Source organism: Rhinatrema bivittatum, chromosome 8 (genome assembly GCF_901001135.1).
Source record: "Rhinatrema bivittatum chromosome 8, aRhiBiv1.1, whole genome shotgun sequence".
NCBI classification, from domain to species: domain Eukaryota; kingdom Metazoa; phylum Chordata; class Amphibia; order Gymnophiona; family Rhinatrematidae; genus Rhinatrema; species Rhinatrema bivittatum.
The window spans coordinates 6557795-6575380 of record NC_042622.1 but is presented as its reverse complement, the minus strand read 5'-3'; the positions used below and the strand labels follow the sequence as shown (position 1 = coordinate 6575380).

The window sequence follows — 17586 nt, the reverse complement described above, 5'->3', positions numbered from 1 at the left end:
TACTCTTGTTAGCAGTTAGGGGCTCGTCTTCACATAGGTTTCTTCTTTAAATTTGGATTTTCTTCTTTGAATTTGGTTCTAACGCTGTGAGAGCGTGCAGATAGTCCCTAACTGCTATGGAGACGGAAAATACTGAAGCGCTGCACTTCCTGCAGGGGTATATGTACTAGGGCTGACGTCAGATTGAAATCTGATCCGTCTCCAACTGCTATCAGGAGTACACTATACCCATTGGTCCTGAGTCCATCTGTCTACACTAAGGAAAACAAAATTATCAGGTAAGTAATTTCTCCATTAATCAATAGGGAATAGGCACTGCTATTACCGGCATTAGGAGCATGGGATCTATCTGATATTTGGGTACTTGCCAGGTACATTTGATTTGGATTGGCCACTGTTGGACCCAAGATGCTGGGCTTGATGGACCCTTGGTCTTCCCAATATGGCATATCTTTATATTCCCTGTACATACCAGGATCAGTCCAGACGGTAGGTTATGTCCCCCGTCCAGCAGATAGAGTCAGACGAGAACTTCTGAGGGCGCTGCCATATAAGACAGCCTACCCAGTCCAGTGTCCCTCTTCAGTATCTTTCTGACTCCAGCAGATAGGAGCAGGGGAACACTGGTTCCCCCAGTACCCTGGTCTTAGAGTATTTTCTTTCAGTCTCTTCATTCTTTGTTTACTATTCTGTTTGTTGAGAGGAATCAAGTTTAAAAAAAAAAAAAAAAAAAAAAAAAAAGGTGTTTGCATTAGCTTTAGAAAGAGAGCCTAGAGCCTAGCTCTCCACGGAGCCCTTGCCAGCAGATCGTTCTGTCTTTTCTCTGGTTGTTGTCGTCTTTCTTCCTGCCTCTGACAGAGAGCCGGGGTAAGTTTGTATTTCTTTACTTTTCAGGGCTCTCTCCTCTTCCATTGCACCGGGCCACGGGGGGGGGGGGGGGTGCAAGTTGGAGGGCTCCAACCTCTCCCCCCCCCCTCGCACGCTAGCCGACCCGCGGCCCCACGACGCTCATTCCCCGGGGCCGCTGCAGGCCGGGAGGTCACATTCTCCGGCGGGGCATCTAAGAATCGGGTCGCTGGGGTTGATAGCAGCGGCCTCTCCAATCCCGGAGCATCAGTTCACGTCACAGCGAGGATTTCGATTTTCCGGCGTTCCCCCACCCTCGGCGACATGCCGAGAGCAGCGGCATGTGGGCGGCCTGTGTCCCGGCTATCCCGGGAGGGTGTTTGCACTGCCTGTCTCCCCGGCGGGGAGGGCAGTTCTCAGGGGACGACCGCTCCGGCGTTGCGCGGTCAGGACCGAGTTGAGGGACAGTGGCAGCCTCCGATCCCGCGGAGCATGGGAACGGCAGCCATTTTGTTGCAGCACGCCATGGACTCCGTATCCTCCGAGGATGAACAGGAGGCTTCATTTCCATTTCTGCCTCTGTCCCTGGTCCCTGTGCAGCCCCTGGATGCGGGGCCCCTACCAGAGGATGCTTCATCTAGGGCCCCTACAGGACCACCGGCGTTTACTTCAGATTTTATATTGCTAATGCATAATGCATACCCATCCAGGATGTCTCACCCTCTGGATCTCCCTCCCGGGCCCCCCCCCCCCCGCCCCCCCCAAGCTTGCCAGAGTGGATCCGCTTCCCTTGGGAACCATTGGGGGCTGGGGGCGCAGCTCCAGTCCTACTTGGCCGGCCCAGTGGGGACACCCCCGGGGACGCGGGGGACCAGATGCCAGACTCGGCCATGGACGATCCCCTCCTTGCGGCTCAGATGGAAGGGGATGACCCCAGGGTCCTCCGCATTTTCCAACGTGAGGAGCCTGGAGCACCTGATTCCTCATATTTTGCAGGAACTTGATATCGATTCTCCCCCAGGGACCTGAACCCCTGGTGAAGAAGGGGGACCCCTTACTGGCCGGGCTCTGTCCGCCGGCGAAGGCTTTCCCTACCCATCCCACCTTCCTCCAGTTGTTTTCCAGGGAATGGGACTCATTCGAGGCAAACCTCAAGGTCACTAGAGCCATGGAGAAGCTATAGCCGCTCCCTGAGGATTTCTTGGAGATACTCAAGGGACCGACCGTTGATTCCGCAGTCTTTGCGGTCACCAAACGCACCACCATACCAGTTACAGGAGGCACAGCGCTGCAGGATCTTCAGGACAGAAAATTGGAGGTGTACCTCGAGGGTTTTCGAAGTCTCGGCGCTAGGTGTTCGGGCCGCCATCTGCAGTTCTTACTTCTCAGGACCTGCCCCCTGAGGAGACTCGTCAGGCAGACCGATTGGAGGCCGTCATTGCGTACGGGGCGGATGCCCTGTATGATCTCCTGAGGGTCCTAGCCAGGTCAATGGTGGCGGCAGTGGCGGCCCAGCGACTGCTTTGGCTCCGCAACTGGTCGGCAGACTCCTCCTCCAAGACTCGACTGGGATCCCTTCCCTTCAAGGGCAAGTTCCTTTTTGGTGAGGATCTGGATCAGATCATTAAGTCACTCGGTGAAAATGCGGTCCACAGGCTGCCGGAGGACCATCCACGTTCCACGTTCATTTCATCCAGAAGTCGTTTTCGCAACCAACGCCGTTTTCGGACTACGAGGCAACAGACGCCACGAACACCCTCGTCCCACTCGCATTCCTGGACCCGGCCATTTCGTGGGTGCAGACCTGCCAAGGAAGGGATGCCCCACGGGATGTCCTCCAAGCCTCCTCAATGATGCCAGGCCGACCCACACTCCGATTCCCAGAATTGGGGGCCGGGTCTCCCTCTTCTACGAGGAGTGGGTCCGGATCACATCGGAACTGTGGGTCCTAGATATTCTAAAACACGGCTGCGTATTGGATTTTGCTTGGGTCCCAAGAGACAGGTTCCTCTTTTCCCCCTGTGGATGCCCCCAAAAACAGATCATAGTTCGCCAGACGCTAGACCGTCTTCTTGCGCTGGGGGCAATTACTCCGGTGCCTCCCTCAGAAGTGGGCCGGGGCCACTATTCCATCTATTTCGTGGTACCCAAGAAGGAGGGCACTTTCCGCCCGATCCTGGATCTCAAATCTGCGAACAAGGCTCTCAAGGTTCTGCGCTTCCGGATGGAGACGCTGCGCTCTGTTATCGTGGCAGTCCACCAAGGAGAGTTCCTGGCTTCCCTGGACCTCACGGAGGCATACCTACACATACCAATCTTCAAGGCCCATCAACGATTTCTACGGTTCAAGATATCGGGACAACACTTTCAGTTCCAGGCCGTCCCCTTCAGCCTGGTGACCGCCCCATGTGTCTTTACAAAGGTCATGGTAGTTGTGGTGGCTGCCCTCCGTCGGGAGGGAATTTTAGTCCACCCATACCTGGACGACTGGCTCATTCGAGCGAAATCCTTGAGGCAAGGCTACCAGGCGGTCAACAGAGTGATACGACTACTTCAGTCACTTGGTTGGATTGTCAACTATACCAAGAGCAATCTTACTTCATCCCAGTCGTTGGGCTTCTTGGGGGCCCGATTCGACACGGGTTCGGAAGGTTTTCGAGCTTGTCTGCGCGAAATCGGGTTTCTCTGCACATTCGGCCCCAGTTTCGCTGGTTCTTTCTTTTCTCCAGCGCGGCCTATATCTGTCAGGGCCGGGCGGTCCCGGAGGGCCTGAAGACTCATTCCTTGCTTTCCCAAGCTACTTCTTGGGCGGAGAGTCGGTCAGTCTCTCCGCAGGAGATATGGAAGGCAGCTACGTGGAAGTCTCTGCATGTCTACAGTTCAGCCACATACTCCAGGGTCAGGTGGTCTGCGTAATGTCGGACAATGCAACAACAGTAGCCTACATCAGCCGCCAGGGGGAAACCAAAGCCAGCAAGTGTCACAAGAGATAGAACTCCTTATGGTATAGGCGAAAATACATCTACAGATGATCTTGGCCTCCCACATCACAGGGAAAGACAACGTCAGAGCAGACTTTCTAAGAAGGGAGAGTCTAGATCCAGGAGAATGGGCGTTGGCTTTCAGATGGTAATAAATCGCTGAGGCCTCCCATCCATTGACCTGCAGGCCGCATCTCATAATGCGAAGGTTCCCCGATTCTTCAGTCGCAGAAGAGTTGAGTGGTCCCTGGTGATAGACTCTCTCGTTCAGACCTGGCCAGAAGAGGACTTGCTATACGCCTTCCCTCCATGGCCCCTGCTGGGCAGAGAGTCATTCGCAGAATTGAGCACCACAGGGGATTAGTCCTACTAGTAGCTCCAGATTGGCCCAGGCAGCCATGGTATGCGGACATACAGAGGCTCTTGGTGGAAACCCCCGTGCCTACCATTGCACAGGGACCTGCTTCATGAGGATCCATCTTGAATCTGTCTTATGGTTTGGCCCTCGCGAGGGCCCACCTGATGAAGCATGGATAATTGACAGCAGTAATTACCACTTTTCTTCGCACGTGGAAGTTCTCTATGTCCTATGATATGTGCAGGTGTGGAGAGTATTTGAGGCATGGTGCGAGGAACGCGATGTTTCCCCTCAGACTTTCAAATCCAACTGATTCTGGAATTTTTACAGGATGGTTTGAATAAAGGATTGACCCTTAACTCCTTGAAGGTCCAGGTAGCGGCTCTTTCCTGTTTCAGGGGCGAGGTGAACGGAACCCAGCTGTCGGCTCATCTGGACATGGCCCATTTTCTGAAAGGGGTAAAGCACCCCTGGCTACCCCTACGTTGGCCGGTTCCCTTGCAGTTTTTGACAGGGTCCACCTTTTGGCCGCTGCGCAGTCCTTCCTTGCATTTATTAACCCTAAAAACGGTGTTCCTGGTGGCTATATTATTTATTTATTTATTTATTATTTTTATATACCGACATTCATCTCAATTGAGATATCACACCAGTTTACATTCAGGTACTGTAGGTATTTCCCTATCCCCAGAGGGCTTACAATCTAAGTTTTTTGTACCTGAGGCAATGGAGGGTAAAGTGACTTGCCCAAGGTCACAAGGAGTGATAGCGGGACTTGAACCTTGGTCTCCTGGTCCATAGTCCACTGCTCTAACCACTAGGCTATTCCTCCTCCCTGGCTCGTCGCATCTCTGAACTACAGGCATTGTCGTGTCGGGAACCGTTCCTCCGGATCATGACAGGAGCGTTACAACATCGTACCATTCCATCCTTCTTGCCCAAAGACTCAGAGTTTCATTTGAATCAGTCCATTCATTTCCATCCCTAGATAGGCACAAGGACACGGAAGAATACCGCCTCCTCAGCCATTTAAATGTCAGTAGGCTTTTGGGGTGGTATCTGGAAGTTTAAGAACCGGTCCGCAAGATGGGACCGCTTGTTCTTCTCTGTGAGAGGAGACAGGGCAGACCAGCTTCGCAGGCTGCCATAGCTCGCTGGATCAAGGAGGTGGTCACGGGAGCCCATGTAGAGGCAGGAAAGCCATTAACCTTTCAGGTTAAAGCTCATTCCACTAGAGCTCAGGCAGTATCCTGGGCGGCAGCTAGAATGCTGTCTCCCGACCATTTCTGATGAGCGTCAACATGGTCCTCCTTGCACACCTTCTCCAGGTTCTATCGCCTGACGTTCAAGCCTGAGAGGATGCAACCTTTGCAAGGACGGTGCTAACCGGACTGTGGCAGCCTCCCTCCCCGATCAGGAGTAGCTTTGTACATCCCATTGGTCCTGAGTCCATCTGCTTCATGCTAGGAAATGGAGAACCTACTTACCTGCTAATTTTGTTTTTCTTAGTGTAGACAGATGGACTCAGCATCCCACCCATGACTGCCTTAGAATGGTGGTAAGGATTCACCCATGAAATGAATATTGATTCCAGGAGATTACGGGTAAGCCGTTGCCCTGTCCGTAGAACAGGGTATCTATAATCGTGCTTGGGGTTCAGCGTTTGTTTTGGTTGAATACAGTTATCCATTTTTAGTCAAGTTGGTTTTAATCAAGTTCTAATCAAGTTTTTCGATATTGTGTCCACAATGGCTTTTGAAGAGAATACCGAAGTGCTGAGGTCACTGCAGGGGTGACGTTAGCTTTGAAATCTGACTCCATCTCCATCTGCTGGCAGGGGAACATAAACCCATTGGTCCCGAGTCCATCTGTCTACACTAAGGAAAACAAAATGATCAGGTAAGTAATTTCTCCATTACCCCTCAGAGTAAGAAATGAAGATAAGTATGTCTATGTAAGAAAGTCTTGTATAAGTATGCCCGGGCCGAAGGACAAGAGAGGATAAGCAAACGTTCCTTCAGATCCCCTGGAATATCTATCCCTGAAATTTGGATTATAGTGTTCAATGAAAAGGGACTCGGCCAATGGCATATTGTACCATGTGATGAGAAATGAGAAGTACTAAAAATCCCATCACCTTCAGATCCCCTGGAATATCTATCCCTGAAATTTGGATTATAGTGTTCAACGAAAAGGGGCTCAGCCAATGGCATATTGTACCATGTGATGAGAAATGAGAAGTACTAAAAATCCCATCACCTTCAGATCCCCTGGAATATCTATCCCTGAAATTTGGATTATAGTGTTCAACGAAAAGGGACTCAGCCAATGGCATATTGTACCATGTGATGAGAAGTACTAAAAATCCCTTCACCTTCAGATCCCCTGGAATATCTATCCCTGAAATTTGGATTATAGTGTTCAACGAAAAGGGACTCAGCCAATGGCATATTGTACCATGTGATGAGAAGTACTAAAAATCCCATCACCTTCAGATCCCCTGGAATATCTATCCCTGAAATTTGGATTATAGTGTTCAACGAAAAGGGGCTCAACCAATGGCATATTGTACCATGTGATGAGAAGTACTAAAAATCCCATCACCTTCAGATCCCCTGGAATATCTATCCCTGAAATTTGGATTATAGTGTTCAACGAAAAGGGGCTCAACCAATGGCATATTGTACCATGTGATGAGAAATGAGAAGTACTAAAAATCCCATCACCTTCAGATCCCCTGGAATATCTATCCCTGAAATTTGGATTATAGTGTTCAACGAAAAGGGACTCAGCCAATGGCATATTGTACCATGTGATGAGAAATGAGAAGTACTAAAAATTCCATCACCTTCAGATCCCCTGGAATATCTATCCCTGAAATTTGGATTATAGTGTTCAACGAAAAGGGACTCAGCCAATGGCATATTGTACCATGTGATGAGAAATGAGAAGTACTAAAAATCCCATCACCTTCAGATCCCCTGGAATATCTATCCCTGAAATTTGGATTATAGTGTTCAACGAAAAGGGGCTCAACCAATGGCATATTGTACCATGTGATGAGAAATGAGAAGTACTAAAAATCCCATCACCTTCAGATCCCCTGGAATATCTATCCCTGAAATTTGGATTATAGTGTTCAACGAAAAGGGGCTCAACCAATGGCATATTGTACCATGTGATGAGAAATGAGAAGTACTAAAAATCCCATCACCTTCAGATCCCCTGGAATATCTATCCCTGAAATTTGGATTATAGTGTTCAACGAAAAGGGGCTCAACCAATGGCATATTGTACCATGTGATGAGAAGTACTAAAAATCCCATCACCTTCAGATCCCCTGGAATATCTATCCCTGAAATTTGGATTATAGTGTTCAACGAAAAGGGGCTCAGCCAATGGCATATTGTACCATGTGATGAGAAATGAGAAGTACTAAAAATCCCATCACGTTTTGGAGCTGGGATCTTCATGAATCAGAGCCTCGCTTGAAACGAAGTGCCATTTTATTTTCTTATTTAACTGTGCTTAACGTAATAGGACTTTATATTTGCAAAAGATTGTGCCATGTCTGTTAGAAAGGGGCAGACTTGAAATTGAAACCTGAAAGAGAGCTATTTGGTCTGCTTTCTAGGGCAAAGAATTAAAAAAGGATAACCTAGCTAAAGCCACCATGCTAGAAGGAAAACATTCTTGGCACTGGGCGGAAAAGTGTCCTCAATACAAGGGGAGTTTCTTTTTAATTCCCTTGTATGTGTCTAGTGAAATCTTATTACTAAGAAAAAGTTGCAACATCCAGTCTTGATCAGATTTGAGAGCCACTGTATCAGCAGGATTAAGCCTGGCAATTTCTCACTGCAGCGGTGTTTGCTAAAATTGGTTAAATTCCAGACTACTCATGGGGATAACCACAGAGGACCCTTAGCTGCAGAAGAATTTCTTAGCAGCTCGGTTTCTCTGACACGCCAGCAGAAAGGCAGAAGTGATATCCTGCAGGCAGTCGCACTCTGACTGGCAGCTGGGATGTGTCCTTGGCAGTGAGGACAGGAATGGCTGCCTTCATGTTACTGTGTTAGGGAAAGAAGCGGGAGACTCCGAAACTGGGCTTCAGAGTGCAGCTGTTCTCCTGAAGCTGTGTGGGGTTTCAGAAAAAGACCCAATGTCTCCAGTTCTTCCTCAAGCAAAGATAAATCCCAGACTAGCTGTGGGATATCCCTCCTTATATGCAAGACACTTTGTCTTTTTTTTTTCTCCATTGTACTCCACCTTCTTGGTTAGCTGAGCATGCAGAATCCTATTTTTAGTTTACAACTTGCAGCCCTCCCCTCCGATTTCCAACCACAAATTTCTCATATTAATCCAAACAGGCACCAGCACCAGCATGGCTGTTACCCAAACATCTGGATCTTAGATCCCCATGATCTATGGAGACGGATCTCCAACACCAACGTCGTTCTGAACTGATCTGGTCAACACAAGGAGTTTATAGCTTGCTAAGTGCGGCTACTCAAGTCCCTGTGTTTTTCTAAGGCTTCCAGTTATTACTGTACATACAGCCTGCCAGACAGACCCAGCTACGTGAGCGCCTGTGTTTTTCTAAGGCTTCCAGTTATTACTGTACTTACAGCCTGCCAGACAGACCCAGCTACGTGAGCGCCTGTGTTTTTCTAAGGCTTCCAGTTATTACTGTACTAACAGCCTGCCAGACAGGTCCAGCTACGTGAGCGCCTGTGTTTCTCTAGGACTTCTAGTTATTACTGTACTTACATCCTGCCAGACAGACGCAGCTACGTGAGTGCCTGTGTTTCTCTAGGACTTCTAGTTATTACTGTACTTACAGCCTGCCAGACAGACCCAGCGACGTGAGCGCCTGTGTTTCTGTAGGACTTCTAGTTATTACTGTACTTACAGCCTGCCAGACAGACCCAGCTACGTGAGCACCTGTGTTTCTTTAGGACTTCTAGTTATTATTACTGTACTTACATCCTGCCAGACAGACGCAGCTACGTGAGCGCCTGTGTTTCTCTAGGACTTCTAGTTATTACTGTACTTACATCCTGCCAGACAGACGCAGCTACGTGAGCGCCTGTGTTTCTCTAGGACTTCTAGTTATTACTGTACTTACAGCCTGCCAGACAGACCCAGCTACGTGAGCACCTGTGTTTCTCTAGGACTTCTCGTTATTACTGTACTTACAGCCTACCAGACAGACCCAGCTACGTGAGCGCCTGTGTTTCTCTAGGACTTCTAGTTATTACTGTACTTACAGCCTACCAGACAGACCCAGCTACGTGAGCGCCTGTGTTTCTCTAGGACTTCTAGTTATTACTGTACTTACATCCTGCCAGACAGACCCAGCTACGCGAGTGCCTGTGTTTCTCTAGGACTTCTAGTTATTACTGTACTTACAGCCTACCAGACAGACCCAGCTACGTGAGCGCCTGTGTTTCTCTAGGACTTCTAGTTATTACTGTACTTACATCCTGCCAGACAGACCCAGCTACGTGAGCGCCTGTGTTTCTCTAGGACTTCTAGTTATTACTGTACTTACATCCTGCCAGACAGACCCAGCTACGTGAGCGCCTGTGTTTCTCTAGGACTTCTAGTTATTACTGTTCTAACAGCCTGCCAGACAGACGCAGCTACATGAGCGCCTGTGTTTCTCTAGGACTTCTAGTTATTACTGTACTTACAGCCTGCCAGACAGACCCAGCGATGTGAGCGCCTGTGTTTCTCTAGGACTTCTAGTTATTACTGTACTTACATCCTGCCAGACAGACCCAGCTACGTGAGCGCCTGTGTTTCTCTAGGACTTCTAGTTATTACTGTACTTACATCCTGCCAGACAGACCCAGCTACGTGAGCGCCTGTGTTTCTCTAGGACTTTTAGTTATTACTGTACTTACATCCTGCCAGACAGACGCAGCTACGTGAGTGCCTGTGTTTCTCTAGGACTTTTAGTTATTACTGTACTTACAGCCTGCCAGACAGACCCAGCTACGTGAGTGCCTGTGTTTCTCTAGGACTTTTAGTTATTACTGTACTTACATCCTGCCAGACAGACGCAGCTACGTGAGTGCCTGTGTTTCTCTAGGACTTCTAGTTATTACTGTACTTACATCCTGCCAGACAGACGCAGCTACGTGAGTGCCTGTGTTTCTCTAGGACTTCTAGTTATTACTGTACTTACATCCTGCCAGACAGACGCAGCTACGTGAGTGCCTGTGTTTCTCTAGGACTTTTAGTTATTACTGTACTTACATCCTGCCAGACAGACGCAGCTACGTGAGTGCCTGTGTTTCTCTAGGACTTTTAGTTATTACTGTACTTACATCCTGCCAGACAGACCCAGCGACGTGAGCGCCTGTGTTTCTCTAGGACTTTTAGTTATTACTGTACTTACAGCCTGCCAGACAGGTTCAGTGACGTGAGCGCCTGTGTTTCTCTAGGACTTCTAGTTATTACTGTACTTACAGCCTGCCAGACAGGTTCAGTGACGTGAGCGCCTGCGTTTCTCTAGGACTTCTAGTTATTACTGTACTTACAGCCTGCCAGACAGACCCAGCTGCTAATTAATTCTTATGTTGCTTCTTTACTTTTCTTGCCGTGAAGGATCCTCTGTGCTTATCACATGCCTTCTTGAACTCTGTTACTAATTGACCTTCCGTCATCCTTTTATAGCCTGGGTCCTGTTAATTTTTTTTTTGGAATTTTTTGCAGAGAAGATGATCACCAGTGAAGTGCTGGAGGGCGTTCCCGTTCTTGTGCTGGCGAACAAGCAAGATGTGGAGGTAGGCCATTCTCCCCGGCAGCTTTGAGGTTCTGTCAGGTCCTGGTGGCAGGGGTTGGGAACCCTTTTGCTGTCTGAGGTGCTGGGGGTGACAGCTGGTGGTCCGGCTCCCTGCCCTTCAGCGAGGATCGTGGAAAGCCGTTGGCACCATTCTTCAGGGAGAGGTCCCTTTCTTTCTTGTTTGTACATAAAGAAAGAGGCAAGGCAGTTTGCAGCATTGAAGCGGTTTCCAGTGCTTTCTGGCGCTCGCCCCGTCTTCGCAGGGGGTGGGTGGGGAGGGGAGGGTGTCCAGGCCGTTTCAGTCTCGTGGCTCCTGATCCTCTTTTTGTTAGCGTCGGCATCTGTGTGCGATCTGAGTCGCGCCGGCCATGCTGCATGTAAGCCGCTGCTGCGCGTGTGGGGAGCCCTGCGCATGGCCGATGTTCCCACTGCCTCTCCGGTGGGGAGGGCTCGCCGTGCGGATCTTTTTTTTTTTTTTTATTATTTATTTATTCATTTTCAATCATTACAAACATCAAAAATAGTTTATAACATGAAATCTTTACATTCCAGTACAAACCATTCTTCTGTAATATTGTTAAGAAACATTTAAGGACCATTACAGTTTCATTTGAGCAAACAGAAAGAAAGAGAAGTAATTTCTAATTTAATAAGGAAATTTACAGATTTCTCTTTATATATGCATTACTCTGGATGGATGTCACCTACCTCACTTTTACAATTATCTAGAAAAGCTCTTAGATGTACTGGCTCATAATAAACATACTTATTGTTCTTATACATAAATGTACATTTACATGGATACTTAATAACTGCTTGGATCCCTAAAGTCTTAGCTTCTGGTAACATTTCTACAAATTTTTTCCTTCTGGTTTGAGTATCCTTTGTAAGATCGGGATAGATCCATATTTTTTGACCTAAGAATTTCTTATCACGGTTCTGAAGAAATATTTTTAAAATCATGTCTCTATCCCTTTCATTTACAAAGGTTACTAACAATGTCCCTCTAAATTCAATTTGTTCCTCAGAAGATGTTTAGAGGAAGTCTGTCAACTCTGATTCTAAATTAACCTCTGATATCCTGGGTTCATTCTTAACTCCCATATTGGGTACAAAATAGATTTTTGAGATATCTGGCATTTTATCTTGTGTTATTAATAAGACATTCTTCAAATATTTTTTAAATTGCTCTTTAGGTGAGATTAATTTGACACCTGGGAAATTTAATATTCTCAGGTTTAAATATCTCATCCTGTTTTCAATTTTTTCGTAATTTCTTCTCATTAGCTCATCTGATTTAATCAGATTGACTTGAACTTCTTTCATAGATGATGATAATTGTACAGACATCTCATTAATCTTAACTTCATGTGTTTTAACCACAGGTTCAATTCCATTCACTTTGTTATGAGATACATTTATAGATTTAGTTAATGATGATATTGAGTTATCTAGAGTCATTAAGGCTTTCCAGATTGAATCCAATGTGATGACCTCCGGTTGTACTATTTTCTGAATATTGAGGTTAGGTAACAACTCTCCTTCCTGGCATACCTCTGAAATCTTTTGGATTTCTGTAGCCAGGATTTCTTCACATCGTTCTGATGTTATACTTGCCCCTATAGGTCTACCTTCCAATTCCTCCTCTGAGACCATAGGTTTACATGCTTTTAGCTGATTCCGATGGTCCGAATTTGAAAAGGGTCCCGGGGTCGGATGTGAAGGAGTTTGAGGTGCTCCGGGGCTTAAAGAGGTGTGAATGTCCAGGAAGGTAAGGTTTTGCTCTAAACCTATACCTTCAGCGGACTCTGCACCCGGTGTTGAAACTGCTACAGGTGTGAAGAAACCATCTATTACTTGCTGCGTATGGGTAGTTTGCGCAGGTGCAGAGGGTTCCGTGCGCACTCGGCCCTTACGTTTAGTATGAGGCATAATAAGGTAGACAAAATATAAATGTTCCTACCACACCAATTTCCTTCCCACGAAATCCTCGGTCCTCAGGAGGAATAGGAGAGTCCCAAGACTTATATAGAACAAATATTGTTCTTACGGCGTCTCCAACCGTCGAAAGCAAGTTGCAAAATAAGTCGCGCGCCCCTTCGGCGCGCGGCTTAGACAACGTGCCGGCGGACGCAACGCGCCGCAGGAGCGGCGGCTTTGTAGCAAAAGCAGGTCGCGGCAAGATGATGTCAGATGGGCGGAGGAGGGTATCGTAGGGCCGGGAACCTCACCCCACTTCAGGCAGGTCTTTTCTCCTCTCCTTCCTCAGTTCAATGCTGCAGCAGCGGCGGCTTTGTAGCAAAAGCAGGTCGCGGCAAGATGACGTCAGATGGGCGGAGGAGGGTATCGTAGGGCCGGGAACCTCACCCCACTTCAGGCAGGTCTTTTCTCCTCTCCTTCCTCAGTTCAATGCCGCAGCAGCGGCGGCTTTGTAGCAAAAGCAGGTCGCGGCAAGATGACGTCAGATGGGCGGAGGAGGGTATCGTAGGGCCGGGAACCTCACCCCACTTCAGGCAGGTCTTTTCTCCTCTCCTTCCTCCTGCCGTGCGGATCTTGGGCGGCAAACTCCAAGCAGCGTGGCCCTGGTAGCTTGCTGGCTGCTCGGCAGGGCGCAGTTTCAAAGCAGGATCTAATGAGATTCCTGCGCTCCATACCCAATGATTTCTCCTAATTTTAAAGGGGCCTGCACCATTGGGTCTGGGGCTTTCCCAATACAGAATGAGAAGTGGGGAATGTTTGGGAGAGTACAAGAGGGGGTGCAAGTTTAGGGGGACAGGTGCTATAAGAAGGGGGGAGAATTTGGGGAAGATGGGGATGTAAATGCTGGAGATGTGAGAAGAATTGAATGATTGGATGGAGAGGTGAATGCTTTATGTTAAGACACATAATGTGCATTAAAATGTAGGAGCCTGTAGGGAGGGAAGGAGAAGGGGAGCCAGTGTCCTCCTCCAGCCTTGCCCTTCTCTGCTCATCCACATTAATCTCAGGGTGAACAGAAGCTCAGCCTTGCCAGCCATGGTATTTACCCTCCGGTCTCCCTGCTCTGACCTGCAGTCTGCCGTCTGTCCTGCAGAGGGAGCCAGATACACAGCCATTAGGAGGAATGGAGCCTGAAGATGCTCTCAGGGCACTGAGCAGACTGCCTGTCCTCACTCTTTATCAGGGAGACATTACAGAAAACTCCCAGTCTTCAGCTTCTGAGATATGAGCGCAGTGATGGATTCAGTGGTGGCAGATGAGCAGTGGTTCAAGGCTGAAGCCTGAAGGGAGTCCCAAAAAGGGGAAGAATAACGTGACCAGGGCACCCCTAATCTATTCCCACATACATACATACAGGGGAAGGGTAATGTGACCCGGGCGCCCCTAATCTATTCCCACATACATACATACAAGGGAAGGGTAATGTGACCCGGGCACCCCTAATCTATTCCCTCATACATACATACAGGGGAAGGGTAATGTGACCCGGTCACCCCTAATCTATCCCCACATACATACATACAGGGGAAGGGTAATGTGACCCGTGCGCCCCTAATCTATTCCCACATACATACATACATACAGGGGAAGGGTAATGTGACCCGGGCGCCCCTAATCTATTCCCACATACATACATACAGGGGAAGGGTAATGTGACCCGGGCACCCCTAATCTATTCCCACATACATACATACATACATACAGGGGAAGGGTAATGTGACCCGGGCGCCCCTAATCTATTCCCACATACATACATACAGGGGAAGGGTAATGTGACCCGGGCACCCCTAATCTATCCCCACATACATACATACAGGGGAAGGGTAATGTGTCCCGGGTGCCCCTAATCTATTCCCACATACATACATACAAGGGAAGGGTAATGTGACCCGGGCACCCCTAATCTATTCCCACATACATACATACAAGGGAAGGGTAATGTGACCCGGGCACCCCTAATCTATTCCCACATACATACATACAGGGGAAGGGTAATGTGTCCCGGGTGCCCCTAATCTATTCCCACATACATACATACAGGGGAAGGGTAATGTGACCCGGGCGCCCCTAATCTATTCCCACATACATACATACAGGGGAAGGGTAATGTGACCCGGGCACCCCTAATCTATTCCCACATACATACATACAGGGGAAGGGTAATGTGACCCGGGTGCTCCTAATCTATTCCCACATACATACATACAGGGGAAGGGTAATGTGACCCGGGCACCCCTAATCTATTCCCACATACATACATACAGGGGAAGGGTAATGTGACTCGGGTGCTCATAATCTATTCCCACATACATACATACAGGGGAAGGGTAATGTGACCCGGGCACCCCTAATCTATTCCCATATACATACATACAGGGGAAGGGTAATGTGACCCGGGCGCCCCTAATCTATTCCCACATACATACATACATACAGGGGAAGGGTAATGTGACCCGGTCCCACATACATACATACAAGGGAAGGGTAATGTGTCCCGGGTGCCCCTAATCTATTCCCACATACATACATACATACAGGGGAAGGGTAATGTGACCCGGGCGCCCCTAATCTATTCCCACATACATACATACATACAGGGGAAGGGTAATGTGACCCGGGTGCCCCTAATCTATTCCCACATACATACATACAGGGGAAGGGTAATGTGACCCGGGCGCCCCTAATCTAGTCCCACATACATACATACAGGGGAAGGGTAATGTGACCCGGGCGCCCCTAATCTATTCCCATATACATACATACAGGGGAAGGGTAATGTGACCCGGGCGCCCCTAATCTATTCCCACATACATACATACATACAGGGGAAGGGTAATGTGACCCGGGTGCCCCTAATCTATTCCCACATACATACAGGGGAAGGGTAATGTGACCCGGGCACCCCTAATCTATTCCCACATACATACATACAGGGGAAGGGTAATGTGACCCGGGCACCCCTAATCTATTCCCACATACATACATACAGGGGAAGGGTAATGTGACCCGGGCGCCCCTAATCTATTCCCACATACATACATACAAGGGAAGGGTAATGTGTCCCGGGTGCCCCTAATCTATTCCCACATACATACATACAGGGGAAGGGTAATGTGACCCGGGCGCCCCTAATCTATTCCCACATACATACATACAGGGGAAGGGTAATGTGTCCCGGGCACCCCTAATCTATTCCCACATACATACATACAGGGGAAGGGTAATGTGACCCGGGCGCCCCTAATCTATCCCCACATACATACATACAGGGGAAGGGTAATGTGACCCGGGCACCCCTAATCTATTCCCACATACATACATACATACAGGGGAAGGGTAATGTGACCCGGGCGCCCCTAATCTATTCCCACATACATACATACAGGGGAAGGGTAATATGACCCGGGCACCCCTAATCTATTCCCACATACATACATACATACAGGGGAAGGGTAATGTGACCCGGGCGCCCCTAATCTATCCCCACATACATACATACAAGGGAAGGGTAATGTGACCCGGGCACCCCTAATCTATTCCCACATACATACATACAAGGGAAGGGTAATGTGACCCGGGCACCCCTAATCTATCCCCACATACATACATACAGGGGAAGGGTAATGTGACCCGGGCGCCCCTAATCTATTCCCATATACATACATACAGGGGAAGGGTAATGTGACCCGGGCACCCCTAATCTATTCCCACATACATACATACAAGGGAAGGGTAATGTGACCCGGGCACCCCTAATCTATCCCCACATACATACATACAGGGGAAGGGTAATGTGACCCGGGCACCCCTAATCTATTCCCACATACATACATACAGGGGAAGGGTAATGTGACCCGGGCACCCCTAATCTATTCCCACATACATACATACAGGGGAAGGGTAATACATACATACATACATACATACATACAGGGGAAGGGTAATACATACATACATCCCACCGGACCTAAGACAGGAGCCCAGCCTCCCAACCTTCAGAAAGAGACTCAAGACCTGGCTGTTTAAAAAAGCTTTCCCGGACACCGATTAATTCTATTCAGCCAGATTCTACCACTTCCACATGTAAAAATGTTATTACTAATGTAAATACCTATACCTAATGTTATTCTCTCCCTTTTCTTCTCTCCTCCCAGTTCTATTACCTTGTTATTTGTAACTGCTTCCTTCTACACAAATAGGTTATTGAATTGTTCACTGTACACCCCTGTTATATGTAAACCGGCATGATGTGTTTGCAACATGAATGCCGGTATATAAACATTTTAAATAAATAAATAAATAAATAATGTGACCCGGGCACCCCTAATCTATTCCCACATACATACATACAGGGGAAGGGTAATGTGACCCGGGCACCCCTAATCTATTCCCACATACATACAGGGGAAGGGTAATGTGACCCGGGCACCCCTAATCTATTCCCACATCCATACATACAGGGGAAGGGTAATGTGACCCGGGCACCCCTAATCTATTCCCACATACATACATACAGGGGAAGGGTAATGTGACCCGGGCACCCCTAATCTATTCCCACATACATACATACAGGGGAAGGGTAATGTGACCCGGGCACCCCTAATCTATTCCCACATACATACATACAGGGG

The 17586-nt window shown here is 48.3% G+C and overlaps 1 protein-coding gene across 4 annotated transcripts in view; it reads left to right on the top strand.

Annotated features, from left to right (window-relative positions):
* ARFRP1 (ADP ribosylation factor related protein 1) overlaps positions 1-17586 on the top strand; it is a 92039-nt gene that overhangs the window by 27782 nt on the left and 46671 nt on the right. For 3 of the 4 annotated variants that reach the window (XM_029613365.1, XM_029613367.1, XM_029613366.1), the window contains exon 6: positions 10906-10976. In XM_029613365.1, coding sequence (XP_029469225.1) covers positions 10906-10976 — 71 coding nt within the window. The remainder of the gene's footprint in view (positions 1-10905; positions 10977-17586) is intronic. The other variant, XR_003858287.1, reaches the window with a different exon arrangement.